General features: G+C 47.9%; 1 protein-coding gene across 2 annotated transcripts in view; it reads left to right on the forward strand.

The window, feature by feature from the left end:
- Window positions 1-671: 671 nt before the first annotated feature.
- Window positions 672-16,478, forward strand: part of EIF4E3 (eukaryotic translation initiation factor 4E family member 3) — a 39,593-nt gene continuing 23,786 nt past the window's right edge. The window contains exons 1-2 of one of the 2 annotated variants that reach the window (XM_070455685.1): window positions 672-916; window positions 16,113-16,185. In XM_070455685.1, the coding sequence (XP_070311786.1) occupies window positions 747-916; window positions 16,113-16,185 (243 nt within the window). In that variant the 5' untranslated portion in view covers window positions 672-746. The remainder of the gene's footprint in view (window positions 917-16,112; window positions 16,186-16,478) is intronic. The other variant, XM_070455684.1, reaches the window with a different exon arrangement.

Below are 16,478 nucleotides of genomic sequence, written 5' to 3' on the forward strand. Positions count from 1 at the left end.
TGGTCACGCTTGGGCACACGGTGACCCCTTCAAATCCACTGTGTTAGGAAATGGGCGACACTGACCTGTGACCACTTTATACCCGGATTAGTGGTCCAGGTTCTGACTGGCTGAATTTCTTTCTCAACTCTTGCGCCCTCCAGCCTCTGTTCATTTGGCCAGCGGTTCCGCAGGCATCTGTCTGTCACATCCAACCGTGCTTCCATCTGCCCTTCCATCCCTCCACCCCTCCTCCAAGCATCTGCCAGCCTTCCCACCGTCCTTCAGACTGCTGGTTTGTTTGTCCTCACCTCCTCCCCTCCCGCAATATGGGTCCGTCTCCATCCACTGGACCATCCATCCATCCACTCCTTCATCTTTCTGTAGCCCACTCTTTCGTCTCGCCCGTCTCCCGTCAGGCTGCGGAATTCACTGACTGACCCTCTGTTCCCCCGCCCCGTATCCTGGAATCGGCGCCCGCCGCCGCCCCGCCCTCCCTCCGGCCCGCGCGTCCGTCGGTCCCCGCACGCGGAGTCGGTGCCTGCAGGAATCCGCCTCCGCCTCGCGTGGGCCGTGCTGTTGTCCGGCGGCCCGCGGCGGTCCCGTGGCGCGGCTCCGGGCCGGGCGGGCGAAGGGCCGGGCCGGGGCGGGGCGCTCGCGGGGCGGGGCGGAGCGGCCGCGGCGGGGCGGGCGGGGGCCGGGGTGACTCAGCCGCCGCTCGGCCCGCGGTCCGCGCGTCCGCCGGCCTCACAGGCGGGGCGGAGAAAATGGCGATGCCCCCGGCCGCCGCGCCCCCCGCCGGCGCCCGGGAGCCGCCGGGGCCCCGCGCCGCCGACCCTGCCGCCGCGCCGCCGATCGGCCTGCAGCAGCTGTCGGCGCTGCGGCCCGAGCCGGGCGGGGTCCCGCTGCACTCGCCCTGGACCTTCTGGCTCGACAGGTGAGGGGGCGCGGGGCCCTCCGCCGCCGCCGCCGCCGCCGCGCGCCCGCCCGGCCGGCGCCGCCGCTTTGTCTCGGCGCCCGTCCGCGCCGGGTGCGCCGGGGCCGTCGACCCGCGCCTACTCCCGCGCCCGGCGCCCGGCCCCGCCGCGCGAGCTCGCTTAGATCCAGCTCTGGAGCCCAGGTTTGGGCCGGCGCGAGCGGCCGTCGGGCGTCCTAGGCCAGGAGAAGAAACACGCAGTCCCGAAAGTTTCGGTAGCACTTTCCCCTTTTATTTCCTTCCGAAGAAGCAGTGCCGGCGGGCGGGCATCCCGGCTGGGCGGTGGGAGATGCCGGGCCTGGCGGGGGTGCTCTGTAAAGTGGGGAGACTGGTGCTGTGCTGGCGACGCCCACGGGGCTCCTGGGGAGCTCCGGACGCGACCCTCGGCCACAGCACTCGGGAGAGTTGGCCAGCCCCTGGGAAGTGTGCGGCGGTGGTGTTCCTGTGGCACAGCGGGCGCCTGCCCCCCTGCCCACCGATGCTGCCTGGCACACTTCTTTGAATTCTTTCTCATTCACTGGGCAGCTGTTTCTTGAGCACTTACTGAGGACCGATCCACACGCCTCCGAGGGGCTGGGGATTCAGCGGTGAGCCCTGCCTCACTTTCTTAGTAGAGTGCAGACGATTGCAGCGTCCTCAGGGTAACAGCTCAAAAACCTTCTCAGAAATGCCTACCTGACTGTCACATCGAAATTAACACTCCTCCTCATTCCAATCACTCCTGCCCTCCTTGGTCTTCATAATGTTTGTAATGCTGTCGAGTTGTGTTGTGTAGGAGACTGTTTATTTTCAAACTGTCTCAGCCTCACAACACTTTCCCCCTCTGTTCCGGGCCAGTGAGCAGGAACTCGGTGCTTGACGCCTAGTAGGAGCACAAGAAATTTCTGACAAATGAAATAAATGGATGAATTGCAAAGACCCGTCTTAGTATCTGTCACGCATGTGGTGCCCAAGGCTGACACTTAAAGATTGTCCAAGAGCTTAGGGAAGTTTTGATGATACTGTGTCTCCTGTGGTTAAGTATTAGGAAGGCCCCGATGTGACAGTTTTCTGTGCAAGTTACTCAGTAGACACAAATCTGGTTTCTAAAAGCCTTGCGTAGAAGATGTGCAAGACTTTTTAAAAATGATGTTCATGTTTTCTTAGGAAGACAGGCTCATTCCTTTATTCCTTTTGGAATTAGCACCCCTCTGTAAGAATTAACAGTTTGAAGTCATTGTCTCTTTCTGGAACACAGAAAACTTAGGGGGTGGGGAAGATACAGTGAGTCTTTTTTTTTTTTAATGTTTTCACTTTCATTATGAGATGCTGAAAGAACGTCTTACTGTCATAACAAGAATGGTTTTGGCAAACTGTAGCAGAGTGAAATCATATGAGTCTTTGTTTTCAAAAGTGTGTTATGTTGCTGTTACCTGGTATCTGTTTTCAAGATGTTAAACCTGGATTTCTGGTCTGCAACGAAGACTGTGGACTGCTGGAAAGAGTATTATTAAGAGAGTTTGTTTATAAACATGCACAACATTTTTCAGACCATTAATCCTACGTAGCAACACAACTTTTAAAGAATATCTGTTACCCTTTTTTTAATGAAGTATAGTCAATGTACAATACTATTACAGTGTACAATATAGTGATCATAATTTTTAAAAGTTATACTCCATTTGTAGTTATTATAAGACAGTGGCTTTATTTCCTATGTTCTACAATGTAGCTTTATAGCTTAATCCAACTTCTAAAGAATATCTGTTACCTTTTAAGATGAGAATATGGTGATTTCAGTGAAGACAGACTACAGCTTTTCTGATGTGTATTTGCACATTTGTGTTCTCTGAAAGTCAGTAATCAAGTGAAATATGTTGTTGCCCCCATAACCAAATCTGTAACAGTAGTGGCTATATTCATTTAGACATTATATTTAGTTCCAGCACTGCCCATCTGAATTCCTTTTGCCTGATCAGTCATCCCATAGGTTTTATTGAACTTTCTCTACTTCTCTGGAGATGTAGAGTGCCTCTCTTCCCCTTGAGGTTGTGAACACATTATGTTCTAGAGATTCCCACATACCTTTTCCCCCCAGAGAAACAAGATTATAGAGAGGGTGGTAAGGCTCTCCAGAGAGCCCTCCGCGGTACCCTTCTCCCCAGATAGCTGATGTATGCGCTGATGAGATCAGTCTCGAGATCCACACCATCCAAAGGTCTCCTGCTACTTACAAGTCTACTTACTTGGCACCTACCTCCTGGCCTGTCCTACCTTTTAGCCTGCTGTGTAGTGATGAACGAATGACCTAGCCTCCCTAGGGCCTCACCTGCATTGTGTGTGAAATGAGGATGAATAATCATAGGATACATTAGAGAGGGCTGTTCGGTGGGTTACATGAGTGCTATGAGTGTAAAACACCAGCATTATTATCCAGTGCTCCCTAATTAACCACCCATCCCCCATCAGTGATCCTCAGGGCTGCTTGTCTGATTTCAGTGTTAGGAAGCCAGCATCCTAATTTATTCCCCTCATGGATGGATTTGAGAGTTCCCCACCCCCACCCCTACCCCCATGGTGTTATTTGCAGTTCCAGTAGTAAACTCCAGTAGGTTCTTCTTTAATTAGACTGTATGGCTAAAGATTCAAACATTTGGGGGATAATTTTGGCTAGGGATATAGGATGAAGAATTTTCCTCCCCTTTTCTGGGAATGTGAAACTCTGTCTTGTCTCGATTCTTGGAGGCCACACTCAGCTGTGCGCCTCTGACTGCTTTGTTTTCACCTCATGTGGACCCCTCCCCCACCTCCTCTGAGCTTTATCTGCGGTCCTCAGTGCTCAGGCCTCTTCTTGTTCCCATGTAAACCAGTGATCTCATCCAGTCACAAGGCTTTGGGCTCCATCTGGACCACTGGTGATTCCCAAGACCCTACACTGGTGCATTCAACTCCTCCTCTCCGTCCCCATGTGGATGTCTGATACACATCCCAGCTAGACACGTGCCAAACTGCTTCTTCAGGCTGCCCTCCGCATCTTGCCTCCTTGGACTGAGTCAGCTCAAATCAGAGCAGTTAACAGCAACCCATCCTTTCAGTTGTTCACCCCGCCCTTACAATCTTAGAGTCACCCATGACTCTTTTCTCTTCCTCCTTATCTCCCCACTTTCTTTGTCGCCTTCCACATCCTCCTCCTCCCCACTGCATCCATTATCAACAAGTGCTATTGATTCTGCCCTCAAAATATATCTAGAATCCACTGTATTCTCACCACCTGCATCCCAGACCCTGTATCACACCACGTCTGTCCCTTGGGTGAAGCAGAGAGCATCCACACTGCTCTTCCTGCTTCTGCTCTGGCCTCACACAGTTCCTTCCCATCATAGCAGCCAAAGCAGTTCCTTCAAATACTGCTCCCCAGTTGTCTCAGTTGTCTCAAGCAAAAGCCAGAGTGCTTATCACAGCCCTTGAGACTGCAGCATCTCCCGCCCCGCTTAGGACACCTCTCACCTATCTCTCTGCTGCTCTCTCTCCTACACGTGCCCTTCTAGCTCGCTGGCTTCCTGGCTCTTTCTCCATCATCGCAAGCCTGGGCCTTTGCCACTGAGGGGTCTTCCTGCTGGGCTGCTGTACCCTCAGTCACATCTGCTAGGTCTGCCCTTTGCTTCCCTCTAGTCTCTGCTTCAGTGTCATCTCAGCAAGGCCTGCCTTGACCACTGATAGAAGATGATGCACACCTCCTGACTCCCGCCCCAAGCCCCTGCCTCGCCTTTATTGTCTCTGTAGGATTAGCATTGCTTGTCTGTCTTCTCTCACCAGAGTGTATGCTTCCCAGGGTTCCTTTCCCCACTGCGCTATCCTTGACTCCTAGTTCAGAGCCTGGGACAGCCTGGGTTAGCCCACACTAAGCATTTAGGCATTGCACTCAATATGCCTGCAAATTTGTAAAACTCAGCAGTGGCCACAGGACTGGAAAAGGTCAGTTTTCATTCCAGTCCCAAAGAAAGGCAATGCCAAAGAATGTTCAGATTACCGCACAATTGCACTCATCTTACAAGCTAGCAAAGTAATACTTAAAATTCTCCAAGCCAGGCTTCAACAGTACTTGAGCCTTGAACTTCCAGATGTTCAATCTGGGTTTAGAAAAGGCAGAGGAACCAGAGATCAAATTGCCAACATCCACTGGATCATAGAAAAAGCGAGAGAATTCCAGAAAAAACATATACTTCTGCTTCATTGACTATGCTAAAACCTTTGACTGTGTGAATCACAACAAACTGTGGAAAATTCTTCAAGAGATGGGAATACCAGGCCACCTTATCTGCCTACTGAGAAATCTGTATGCAGGTCAAGAACAACAGTTAGAACCGGACATGGAACAATGGACTGGTTCCAGATTGAGAAGGGAGTAAGTCAACGTTGTATGTTGTCACCCTGCTTATTTAACTTATATGCAGAGTACATCTTGCGAAATGCTGGACTGGATGAAGCAGAAGCTGGAGTCAGGATTGCCGGAAGAAATATCAACAACCTCAGATACGCAGATGATACCACCCTTATGGCAGAAAGCGAAGAGGAACTAAAGAACCTCTTGATGAAAGTGAAAGAGGAGAGTGAAAAAGTTGGCTTAAAATTCAGCATTCAAAAAACGAAGATCATGGCATCTGGTCCCATCACTTAATGGCAAATAGATGGGGAAACAGTGGAAACATTGAGAGACTTTATTTTGTTTTGCGGGGCTCCAAAATCACTGCAGATGGTGACTGCAGCCATGAAATTAAAAGATGCTTGCTCCTTGAAAGAAAAGCTATGACCAACCTAGACAGCATATTAAAAAGCAGAGAGATTACTTTGCCAGCAAAGGTTCATCTAGTCAAAGCTATGATTTTTCCAGTAGACATGTATGGATGTGAGAGTTGGACTATAAAGCAAGCTGAGTGCTGAAGAATTGATGCTTTTGAACTGTGATGTTTGAGAAGACTCCTGAGAGTCCCTTGGACTGCAAGGAGATCACACCAGTCCATCCTAAAAGAAATAAGTCCTGAATATTCATTGGAAGGACTGATGCTGAAGCAGAAGCTCCAATATTTTGGCCACCTGATGAGAGGAACTGACTCATTGGAAAAGACCCTGATGCTGGGAATGATTGAAGGCAGGAGGAGAAGGGGATGACAGAAGATGAGATGGTTGGATGGCATCACCAACTCGATGAACATGAGTTTGAGCAAGCTCTGGGAATTGGTGATGGACAGGGAACCCTGGCATGCTGCAATCCATGGGGTTACAAAGAGTCGGACACGACTGAGTAACTGAACTGAATGAAACATTTAGGATGCTGTTGCAATCTACTCTCGGTGACTTTCCCTTCAGGAGAAGGGGATTTTACTCTAATTATCATTTGCAAATCTGCATCCTAACCCTGACCTCTCTCCTGAGTTCTTACACCCAGAACCAACCCTGTGATGGTCAGCACCACTGCGTCCTACCTGGAATCCCCTTCTTCCTCCGATGCCCTTCGCCCTCCAGTTTTGTACTTCGCGTTGTCCATTTACTCTGGGAAGACTTGCTCCAAGCCTAGGCCATCCCCTCCTCTCCACGTCCCTCCCTCTGCACTCCCTGCTCCTCTCTAGCCTCAGTCATACAGTAGCTTCTTGCTCCCAAGCCTGTCCCTTCTCCAGGCATCTCCCACGCCTTCAGGGTTAGCCTTCTAGATGATGCCTGACCTCATCCTTCCTGCCCTTCTGTTCTGCCACAGGAGTCAATTTTGACTGTGTCTCTCATCACCTAAGGATGCCTCTGTCATGGGATGGTGTGTTCCAAACAGGTAGAATTGTGGATCTCCACCCCTGCTTCTTCCAGAGCAGGTCTGATTGGTCTCACCTCCTTTTTAGCCTCATCACCTATGTCTCCCCAGTTCCATTATATCGCTCAGTCTGTCTGTTCTTTCTGGTAACAGCAGATGCCTGCCCCTTCTCCTGGATAAACCATGGACTTGCCAGCCTCTGAGATATATCTCATGATATTCCTTCTGCTTGGGTGCCCTTCTCCCCTTTTTCTACCTAAAACCTGCCACACATCGTTTGAGGCCTTTCTCAGATGCCAGCTCTGTAATTGTCCTTAATTACGTAATAGCCCTTGGCCCCGGCAGGGTTAAGTGCACCTCCTTTGTGTCCCTGCAGCATTTTTATAGCCTCTATTTGTATTAAGGATCGTTGATCCCTCCTCTGTCCCTCCCTCCTGATCATGAGACACGTAACTGCCTCGTGTGTGGCTCCCAGGAGGAAGTGCACCGTATAGTGTTGTGCATTGTAGGTACTTCATGTGTATTTGTGTTCTTGTGTCTTTTATCACAACTGTGGGCCCTCTCTACATCACCCACTAACTCCATCCCGTCATGGTTTAACTTCACCCAGTCAGTTGAAATGCAGGCTCTCACCCTGCCCTAGACCTGCTCCATCAGACCTCTGGCGTAGCATGTGCATTTAGAACACATGGAGCACACGGGCCCTCATGTGCATTTGTAACGGATGCGTTAGGTGCCTAACTTGACAGTTACTGTTGTATTTATTGATCAGATTACTTAAGCATGTCAGTTGCCAGTTACTGTTTGAGCTGCTGAGAATGCAAAGATGACAGCATGGGCCTGGGCCTCCTAGGAGTTCCAGGAGGAACTCTGTCTGCTTCGATAGCATCGATGAAGAGTTCGGTGAGGGACCCGCCCTCCAGGGTGAAATGTGTCCAAGGGCGTTCCGGTGGTGGCTCCATTGTAACAGGCATGATGCGGGCAGGGTGGGCCCAGGCTTGGCACAGAGGACCCCCAGAATGTTCTTCCTCATCCCAGAGTGGCCTGCTGGGTCTAGGCGCGGGCAGGTGACCCGGAGAGAGGAACCGGCATCTCGACTTCTATTCCTTCTCTCCATTCTTGCCTTTCTGAACCCACAAACTCTCTTACTTCCCAGGATTTTATTTTCTGTAAGAGGCAAAGTGTTTCTGGGCACTTCAGGCAGGGGAAGGCCCAGACCTAGGGGCTCACAGCCTGTCACCTGTAGGTCAGTAGCTGCTTCCTGCAGACAGGCCTGAGGGCCTTAGACATCCTCACTCAGAAAACTTACCAGTCCTTACCTGGTATGTGGTAGCTTCTTGAAAATATATTTTCCTGCTTTCAGTGTAACAGATGCCATTTCCTTATTTCCAAACCTAAGGCAGCTGGTGAGGCCTCAATGACCTGTCATGATGACAGTTCAGAACCTGGCCTTTCTCACTTCCGTTGTCAGATCTAACACTGTTACACTTCTTTTTTCCCCCATCCTCTGTGTACTAAAGGATTCATCAGATATCTAGATCAGAAGAGTCGCAGTTGCTACCATCAGGGAGCTCATGGGCCAGGAGTGACAGTAGATGGAAGCAGGGAAAAATCAAACTCAAGTAAACATTGCAAAGATAAAACATTTAGATTATGTGGATAGTTTCAGTAGATGCACTATTAAATGTTATTAATAGGCTCTGGCCCATTTTTGCAAGTGACTCTTTCTCAAACAGGAAGCTCATGTAGCCACAAGCCACAGATCTATCTAAAAGTGATTAAAATGAAATCACCTTTAATGGAGTGAATGATAGACAAGGGACGTCCTTCCTCATGTATCTGGGCTTGTGCGGGTTTTCTCTGTGGCAGCAGAGTCTGACGTTAGTAAATTCAGCAGGAGGACTGGCTTTTAGGAGTCATATCCCTGGCTTTAAAATTTTCCCCACTTAAGTTATTCTCCTGGCTGAAATGAAATGATCTCTCATAAAAATAAGGTGAAGTCACCATTCATCTTTTCACCAAATGTTTATTGTGTACATGTGTGCACTGTGCATGTGTTTCCATAACTTGGCTGTCCTGTACCATATGTAAAGCTTTAAATACCTTGTTTTTCACTTTAGCCAGTTAATATTCACTCCGTTTATTCAGTGCAATGGGCAAATGAGTGGAGCTATATGTAGTTACTCACAGAATCCTTACGATACTGGAGTGGGCCGTACAGCAACATTTTGCATATGAGATGCTTTAGGCCCAGGGAAGTAACTTACCTGAGGTCTCCAAGCTAACACAGAACAGAAACAGGATTTGAAGTAAGGCCTGTGTGACCCCACGCTCCAGCATCCCTCACTCCACTGAACACTGCTTCCCTGTGACTATGAACGATGAATGGCAAACAGTTCTTCCGTGGTCCGTAGCTTTAGATATGGGAGCTGGGCTGGATTTCTCAAATAAGGAAACTGGGGGCCAGTATTACAGGAGATACATAAGCCAAGGGCTCCCTGTTTCAAAATTGCCAGAAAAAAAGAGTCCCACCTAAAACTCATATTTAAGTGCTTTTATAGGACTGTCCTTCACATTTTAATGATAAACATGTCTTAGTCATCTCTGTGGATGATTGAAAAGGTATCCTTAAAAAAAAAAAAGAAAAGGTATCCTTATTTTCATAGATGCATTTTTTTCCCAGTGATTTTTTTTTCATTTTTCTGATGATGCTGTCTATAGTTGATTTAGTTAAAAACAATTTTTTTTGGATATAGCTGCTTTATAATGTTACTGTACAGCAAAGTGAATGAACCACGCATATACAGAGTTCATTAGATTTTGTTTCCCATTTCTTGTGGTGATTTGCTTTAGATGATGTAAGTCAAGAAACCTCAAACTTGAATGTACAGACAAATCCCCTGGGATTCAGTAGGTGTCAAGTGGGGCCTGGAGACTCTGAAGCTCTAACAAGCTCCTGGGTGATGCTGCTGGTTGAGAGACTACAGTTAAGTGGCATGGATGTGGGCAGGGTTTGGGGAAACCTTTCCAGCTTCTCTGCTTTGTTGGAAGCGTCTCCAGGAATCCAGGTCCCTGGTATGGGGCGCCGTGCCCCACTGAGAGCTACCTGGGTGACGGTTCACATCATTTCCTTAAGTACTTACGAAGGGAGTAAGTTCATCTGTCTGCATCAGTTTTATTTCTGAGCTGAGCCTGCAGCAGCCAGGTGGTGTTTAATGGAGAAAGCACATTTGGACCGTTGGCAAGTGGGGGTTAAGGGTTGCAACATGCAGGAGAATTAAGAATGTATTCGGTCCAGAGTTGTGTTCACAGCACCAAGCAGAGTAGGGGTCGTGCCAGAAATGATCAGTTTAGGTTAGTGACAAAGAGCCAGGTTGCCAGGGACCGTTGGTTCTGGTATCAACTCTGCCACTAGTCAGCCATGAGTCTCTGGGCAAGTCACTGCTCTCAGATTTAGTTTGCTTATCTGCAAAGTCGGGTTGCAACCATTATTTAATTAAGAACTTAATTAATAATTAAATATGGCTTAATTAATGATGCATACACATGGCACATGATGTGTGGTCTTTTTACCTACTGGGAGTGCAGTAAGTATCTCTGGAATACGAAAGGATAAAAATGCTTTGAAGTGTCTCAAGACTTCAGTTGAGCTAAATGAGTTCTGTCTTGTGGAGATTCTCAGGGACCTGCTTTAATGAGGACATAAAGATGACTTGTAAATAGCACATTACATTTTTGCATATAAATGATGGTGATGTGCCTGGAAACCACTTAAGTAGAATAGTTGGTCCACCTTACCAAACTTCCTGCCTTGTCCTAACTCCCCAAATGAGAATGGATTTTAACTGATTGCACATAGAAAAACTTAAAGATTCATATGTTGCTGTTCTGTCATTAAGTTGAAGAGACACAGGAGTAATATAAAGCTGTATTTGGGCATTTTGTAATTTTAAGGGTTCCCCTGACATCTTTTACTCATCATCTATTTGGCAGACCTAGAAGCATCCCTTCCCACTTCTGCCTTGACCATCAGCTTCCGGATTCACCAGGTCCAAGTGGAAGCAGCTCATGGAAGCTATGGCCTTAAGCCCAGAGAGACTGGTACCCTATGGGCTTTCTTTTCTAAGGATGGGTCCGGGAGGTTCTAGGTTCTTTGTAACTCTCGCAGAGTTGTTGGGATTTTTGCTCTCTGTCCCACAGTGAGAAAGTGCGCTTGGTGTCTCAGCTCTGATTGCTTCCTCCTGTTCCCCTCCTGCTGCTGGTGGTAATGACAGCACCCATTGCTTCTCAGATGCCAGGCACTGTGGAAACACTTCATGTGCATTCACTCGTGTAGTCTAGGTAGAAAAGCAGTGAGGGGTGGAGCCCACGTTCCTCAGAAAGGGGAAGCGAGGATCAGAAGAGTCAGGCTCATCACACAGCTGATGGGCGGCCGAGCTGGGAGCTCAGATCTGCCGACTTCAAACCCCTCTGCTTTCTGACTCTTGTTTGGCAAAGTATCTTAAAATGATGACCTGCAGATGTGTTCCTCCTGAGTTATGTTCCTTGTATCCCATTTTGGGATATCATTGTTGCCAGGGATCCTGGTGACATCGATCCGTGTTGTGTGTGTCTGATCCCCTCCCAGCAGTGTGGCTCCATAGGTGGTGACGGAGGGGAGAATCAGGGGCTATAGCAGTGGGTGGGCCCAAGGAGGGAGCAGGTCATCTAAGAAGGGCTGAGAGGGGATTGCCCTAAGATGTGTTATCTGTGACTACCAGTGTGGACAATGACTGCTTGTTTTTTACTGAGAAGCAGACTCATCCAAGAGGAAGATCCTGGGCATCAGAGCCAGAGAGACCAGGAGAGGAACCCAGATCTGCTACTTAACAACATATTCAGTTTTGAACTCTGTACATGGAAACAGTGGTACCAGTACCCTGGCAGGATTGCTATAAGGAATAGAGATCTATATATGCAAAGCCCTGTCATATAGTACAGGCTCCATAACAGGAAGAAATTATTACATTACTGTCATTAAATCACAAGGGAAACTTCTAGTGAAACAATTCAGACTCCTTGACCTGATCCATCCAGGAGACGTTTATTGTTCCATTGCTGCATTCTCAGCTCAGGCTGTGTACTGTGGGGGGGCAGATGTAGTATTTAAAGAATGTGAAAATAAGTCCTGACTCCTTGGTTCTGTGATTTTCCACAGCTTTATTTGTATGGCCTTCTAGAAATGGACATAGTCAACGTGTATATTTCTTTCTCAACCTTTTCTGCCACTTCCTGCCTCCCAGGCCCACCCCCAACCCTGCAAAGGATCTAAATGTTATTTCGTTGCCTTCGGATATCTGGGGAATTGAGAGAGGCAAGGGTGCCTTATTCTAGAACACACACTCCATGAGGACAAGGACTTTGTCTAGACTGATCACTGCTGTACCCCCATCAGCTAAAAGAGGTGTGCGATAAACCTTTGTTGATTGAACAAATCGTGTCTTCTCAGGCTGTTTGTTATACGTCTGTGGCAGGGTTTCTGGGCATGGACTCTTGACAGTTTGGACCTGATCGTCTTCGTTGTGGGCGCGGTCCTGCCCACCATGGGAGGGTCCAGAGCAGCCCTGGCTCTCACCCCCTCAGTGCCAGGAGCCCGCTCCCCGTTGTAAGAGCCAGAAATGTCTGTGGATGTTGCCAAAAACCTTCTCTCCAGAGGCCACATCACCCTTAGAGGAGCACCCTTGGTCTCCACAGAGGGGTTTGGGTTGGGGTTCTGTTGAGAGGTTCGGGTTTTTGTAACGTGAATAAAGCAAAAAGATTTGTTTCAAGATGTGAAAATGTACTATGTGTGTGATAGCAGTAAAAAAAAAAAGTTTCATTGAAATCCACTACAGATACTTCCCTTCCAGCTGCTGCAACTGTCTGTCAGAGGAAGTGGGAAGAGAAGGTGCGGGCTGGGCTGAGGCGGTGCCAGGAACCGCCCGTAACTGCTGCTTAAAGAAACAGTAACTCTGGATGGTACGGCTTCCAGTTCAATTTGGAATCAGCAAGTCCAGTACAGACTAACCTGTTTACAAGGCAGATCACTTACACATCTTGGCCAGTTGGCCTTTTTAAGATCGATTCTGTGGATATTTCGCCCAGTATTGTTTGTTAAAGATAGCTGAGGTTCAGGCATGAAGTGTCGGCTTTCTGGTGACTGTCCAGATCAAATTTGGCTTACAGAAGAGTGACTTTTCTTATCTGGCTAAGCCAATTCGTTACTATCAGAAGCGTTGTTTTCTTACTTTGACACCTGGGTGTTCATAAAGCTGTCCAGCAGCTGGAAAGAATGTTGAAAATCAGAGAATCTGAGCTCCTTCGTTAGGAAATTAGAAAACTCAGCTTCCATAGAAGCTGACACTTTTCCTTTCAAGCACCAATACATCAGCACCCTGAGGTATTAATCAGAATAGAGCTTTTGTTGCACATGATCCTATTGCTTTTAGCGAGGACCTTCTCTACCCTGCTCTATTGCAAAGACTGTTCGAAGAAAGTAATATGGACACAGTCTTGTATTAAAAGTATTACAGCATTCAGCAAAAACAGCCTTGATGGGAACACACCAAGAGTCATTTGTGAAACTCCATTAAGAATACAAGTGTGTAGATGGTATAACTGGACAGTTTAGGAGTGAGGGTGTAGAGAGCAGGAAATCTCAGGTTACCTGTATTCAGATGAGGTTTTTGTGGCTTGGGGCACATTTCCAAACCTCTGCAGGCATTGGGCAGCTCACCTGTAAGATGGTGACAAGTAATAATGACCTCTGAGTACATTGGCTGGCAGGGATTCGGCAATGTAGTGAAGGTGACTTGCTTATTATCACATGAGCAGGAGTTCAGCCCACACACCCCAGCCCCTGACATCATCGTCACGCCCTGAGAAGCGCTGCCTCGTCCTCTCATGATGCAGCCCTTCTCAGACTCTAGAAATTAGATTTCTTCGAAAAACTTGAGCAGTGGAGCTTTGTGTAATTGTCTTCTGTACTAGAATATGAGTAAAAGACCAGAACGTGGAGACAGAGGCATTTTAAAAGAGACAGATAAAGCAAAGGTTTATCACTGATTTTTGTTTTTCTAGGTTAAATAGTGATATCCTCACGTTGCATTTGCTTAAATTGACATCAGGCTGTACGAGGTGAATTCTAACTCAAATTATAACTCGTTCTAAACCATCGTAAATTGAATGATAACTTTAGAAGTTAGCAAAAATTCAAAACGCACAGTTTTAAAAATGAAAAAATTGTTTAGTACATTTTCCTACCTTTGGACCTTCACTTTTTGCCCACACCCCATTAAGGAAAGAACCTGTACATGATCTGCTCTGTGCCTTGGGCAGTCAGGGATATATTTGCTGGGAATAGTTAGTGGAGACGTCAGCTAAACTCTTCAAAGGAAGAAAAGTCATTGTTAGAATAAATGCCAGTAAATTTTCCTATAAAAGCGGTAGATTGTTCATGGGAAAATCTGTTCAAAAAAGGTTAAAGTTTGGATTTTGTTTTTAAGTGTTTTCACGCAGTTCTTTTGAAATTTCAGCCTCAAACAGCATGTGTGTGTGCGCTAAGTCACTTCAGTGGTGTCTGACTCTTTATGACCCCATGGATTGTAGCCCGCCAGGTTCTTCTGTCCATGGGATTTTCCAGGCAAGAATACTGGAGTGGGTTGCCATTTCCTTCTCCAGGGGATTTTCCTGACACAGGAAATCGAACCTGCATCTCCTGCATCGCTAAGCACATAGAGGAAGCCTCAAACTTGTATTAAATAGCAATTCAGTGTTTATCTGAGTCAGTCCTTCAGTTCCTTGGGCAGCGCAGATAAATGGAGGCATCGTGGGCCAGGCACCGTTGCTGCAGGTGCTGATCGAGTCCTTTCTCTTCACTACACTCTGTAGGGCAGTGTAGTGTGGTAACAACAGGGTTATTTTAGGCTTCCAGTCTGGCAGAAAATGCGATCATGGTGGTTATTGTAGATTTGCTTTTGTCAAACAGTGTCCAACGCACTCATGATAACTAGAAAAGAGTCGCACACCTGGCGCTTTGGGGAAGATTTACTTAATGGGCTCTACCTGTTCACCAGAGTCCCTTGTTCACCCCCACACAAGTCCGTAACTATGCTTCCTTCTGACCTCCAGGCTGGGGAGCTGTGTGCAGAAGTGCGTTTTTTAATATCAGGTTTGACACCCAGGTCCGCATGATTGGCCCATAGTTCCTGGACTGTCGTCTGCAGAGCTCGGCCCCCTGGTGCCTGATGCTCACTCATAGCTGGGCGGGACCCTCTGCTCTGCCATCCCCTGCACCTCTGAGCTGGGTCAGTTCGGGGCACATTTCTAGCTGGGAAGTTCAGCATCTTGAAGTCCCCTCTCAGAGGGTCAGCACTGGTAAAGAGCATTCTTTTTATAGGTTCCAGACTCTCATGGGTCAGCTGGGAACCAGTGCATGCTCCTCACCACAAGCCTTAGTTCTTACCATCAATCAGACACGGGGCTGTGGTGCATGACTTGAATTTTTAAATCTTAGGCATGATGTAGCTGGACCTGAACTTTTCTGAGCAAGACCCGCTAATTCAGTGTAGGGAGAAAGGAAAGATGGCCGGGTTGAAGAGGCTTCACTTCTGCAAATAGATGGACACGTGCGCTGTTACCCCTGACCCATGACACAGTGCTGGGTAAAGCCAGGAGTGGATGGCTCTTTCTGGTGAGTAAGCCTGTAGTGTGTTGCCATCTAGTGGAACATATGGCAAACTAAAGATTAATGTATTCCGACTGCAGAGTTCACCAGAGCTAATTTCATCAGCCGGAGAAAAGAACTGAAAAGTATTTTGGAAACATGCAAATTCAGGTGAAACAGAAAGTCGGAGTGACTTTGAGTAATCGTGTTTTCTTAACGTTGGCAAAAGGTCAGCCCGTTTCTCAAGAGTTCATGACTATTTACCACCAGGGAACTAACAAGTTTTTCAAACGCATAACCAGATGAGGACCACGCACTGTCACTGTCGTGTGTACAACAGGCCTGGTTTCCTGTTCGAAGTCCTTGACAAAAAAGGCTCGGTTATCACATGGTTATTTTAGTATTTTCTTAGACTGTGATTTTAAGGTTTCGAATACCTTTCTCACTTACATTTCCACTTTTCCTGTTAAATTTCCACAGGGTAAATATGCTGGTTTTTAGGAGAAGCAAGCACCTGACTTGACAAAGTGGGAGTTCCACATTTTAAATTCTAACTGGCATCCCAGACGTGTCTGCTTCTGCGGTTTCAGACCCGGCTGGTGGGCAGACCTGCAGACTTAACATTGTGGACTGTTTCATGAACACTGACTCCTTGTTTTCCTTGTTTCTTTGCTCTTTGGCTTCTGTTTGCCTAGATCCCTCCCTGGTGCCACAGCGGCCGAGTGCGCATCAAATCTGAAGAAAATCTACACAGTACCAACAGTACAGGTAAGACCAAGAGACCTGCTGTTGGGGGAAGCTTGCTCGCCCGACCTGAGACCTGCCTCTATGCTAGCAGCGCCCACCCTGACTCTGCCCCAGCCCCGGCCCTCAGGTTCATTCCGGCAGAGCTTCCCTCAGCTGTGTCTGCCCCAGAGGCAGCTGATCACACTGCGCTTCTCTTGGTGACCTAGAGGATGTTATCCCTACTTCAGTGTTTCCCAGACCCTCACCAACAGCAGTCTGGGGCGTTGTCTTGAAGGTATCAGGCTGTGTCCCATTCAAACACCAGCTCAGCCGTT

The sequence above is a fragment of the Odocoileus virginianus genome, chromosome 26 (genome assembly GCF_023699985.2).
Source record: "Odocoileus virginianus isolate 20LAN1187 ecotype Illinois chromosome 26, Ovbor_1.2, whole genome shotgun sequence".
Lineage (NCBI taxonomy): Eukaryota > Metazoa > Chordata > Mammalia > Artiodactyla > Cervidae > Odocoileus > Odocoileus virginianus.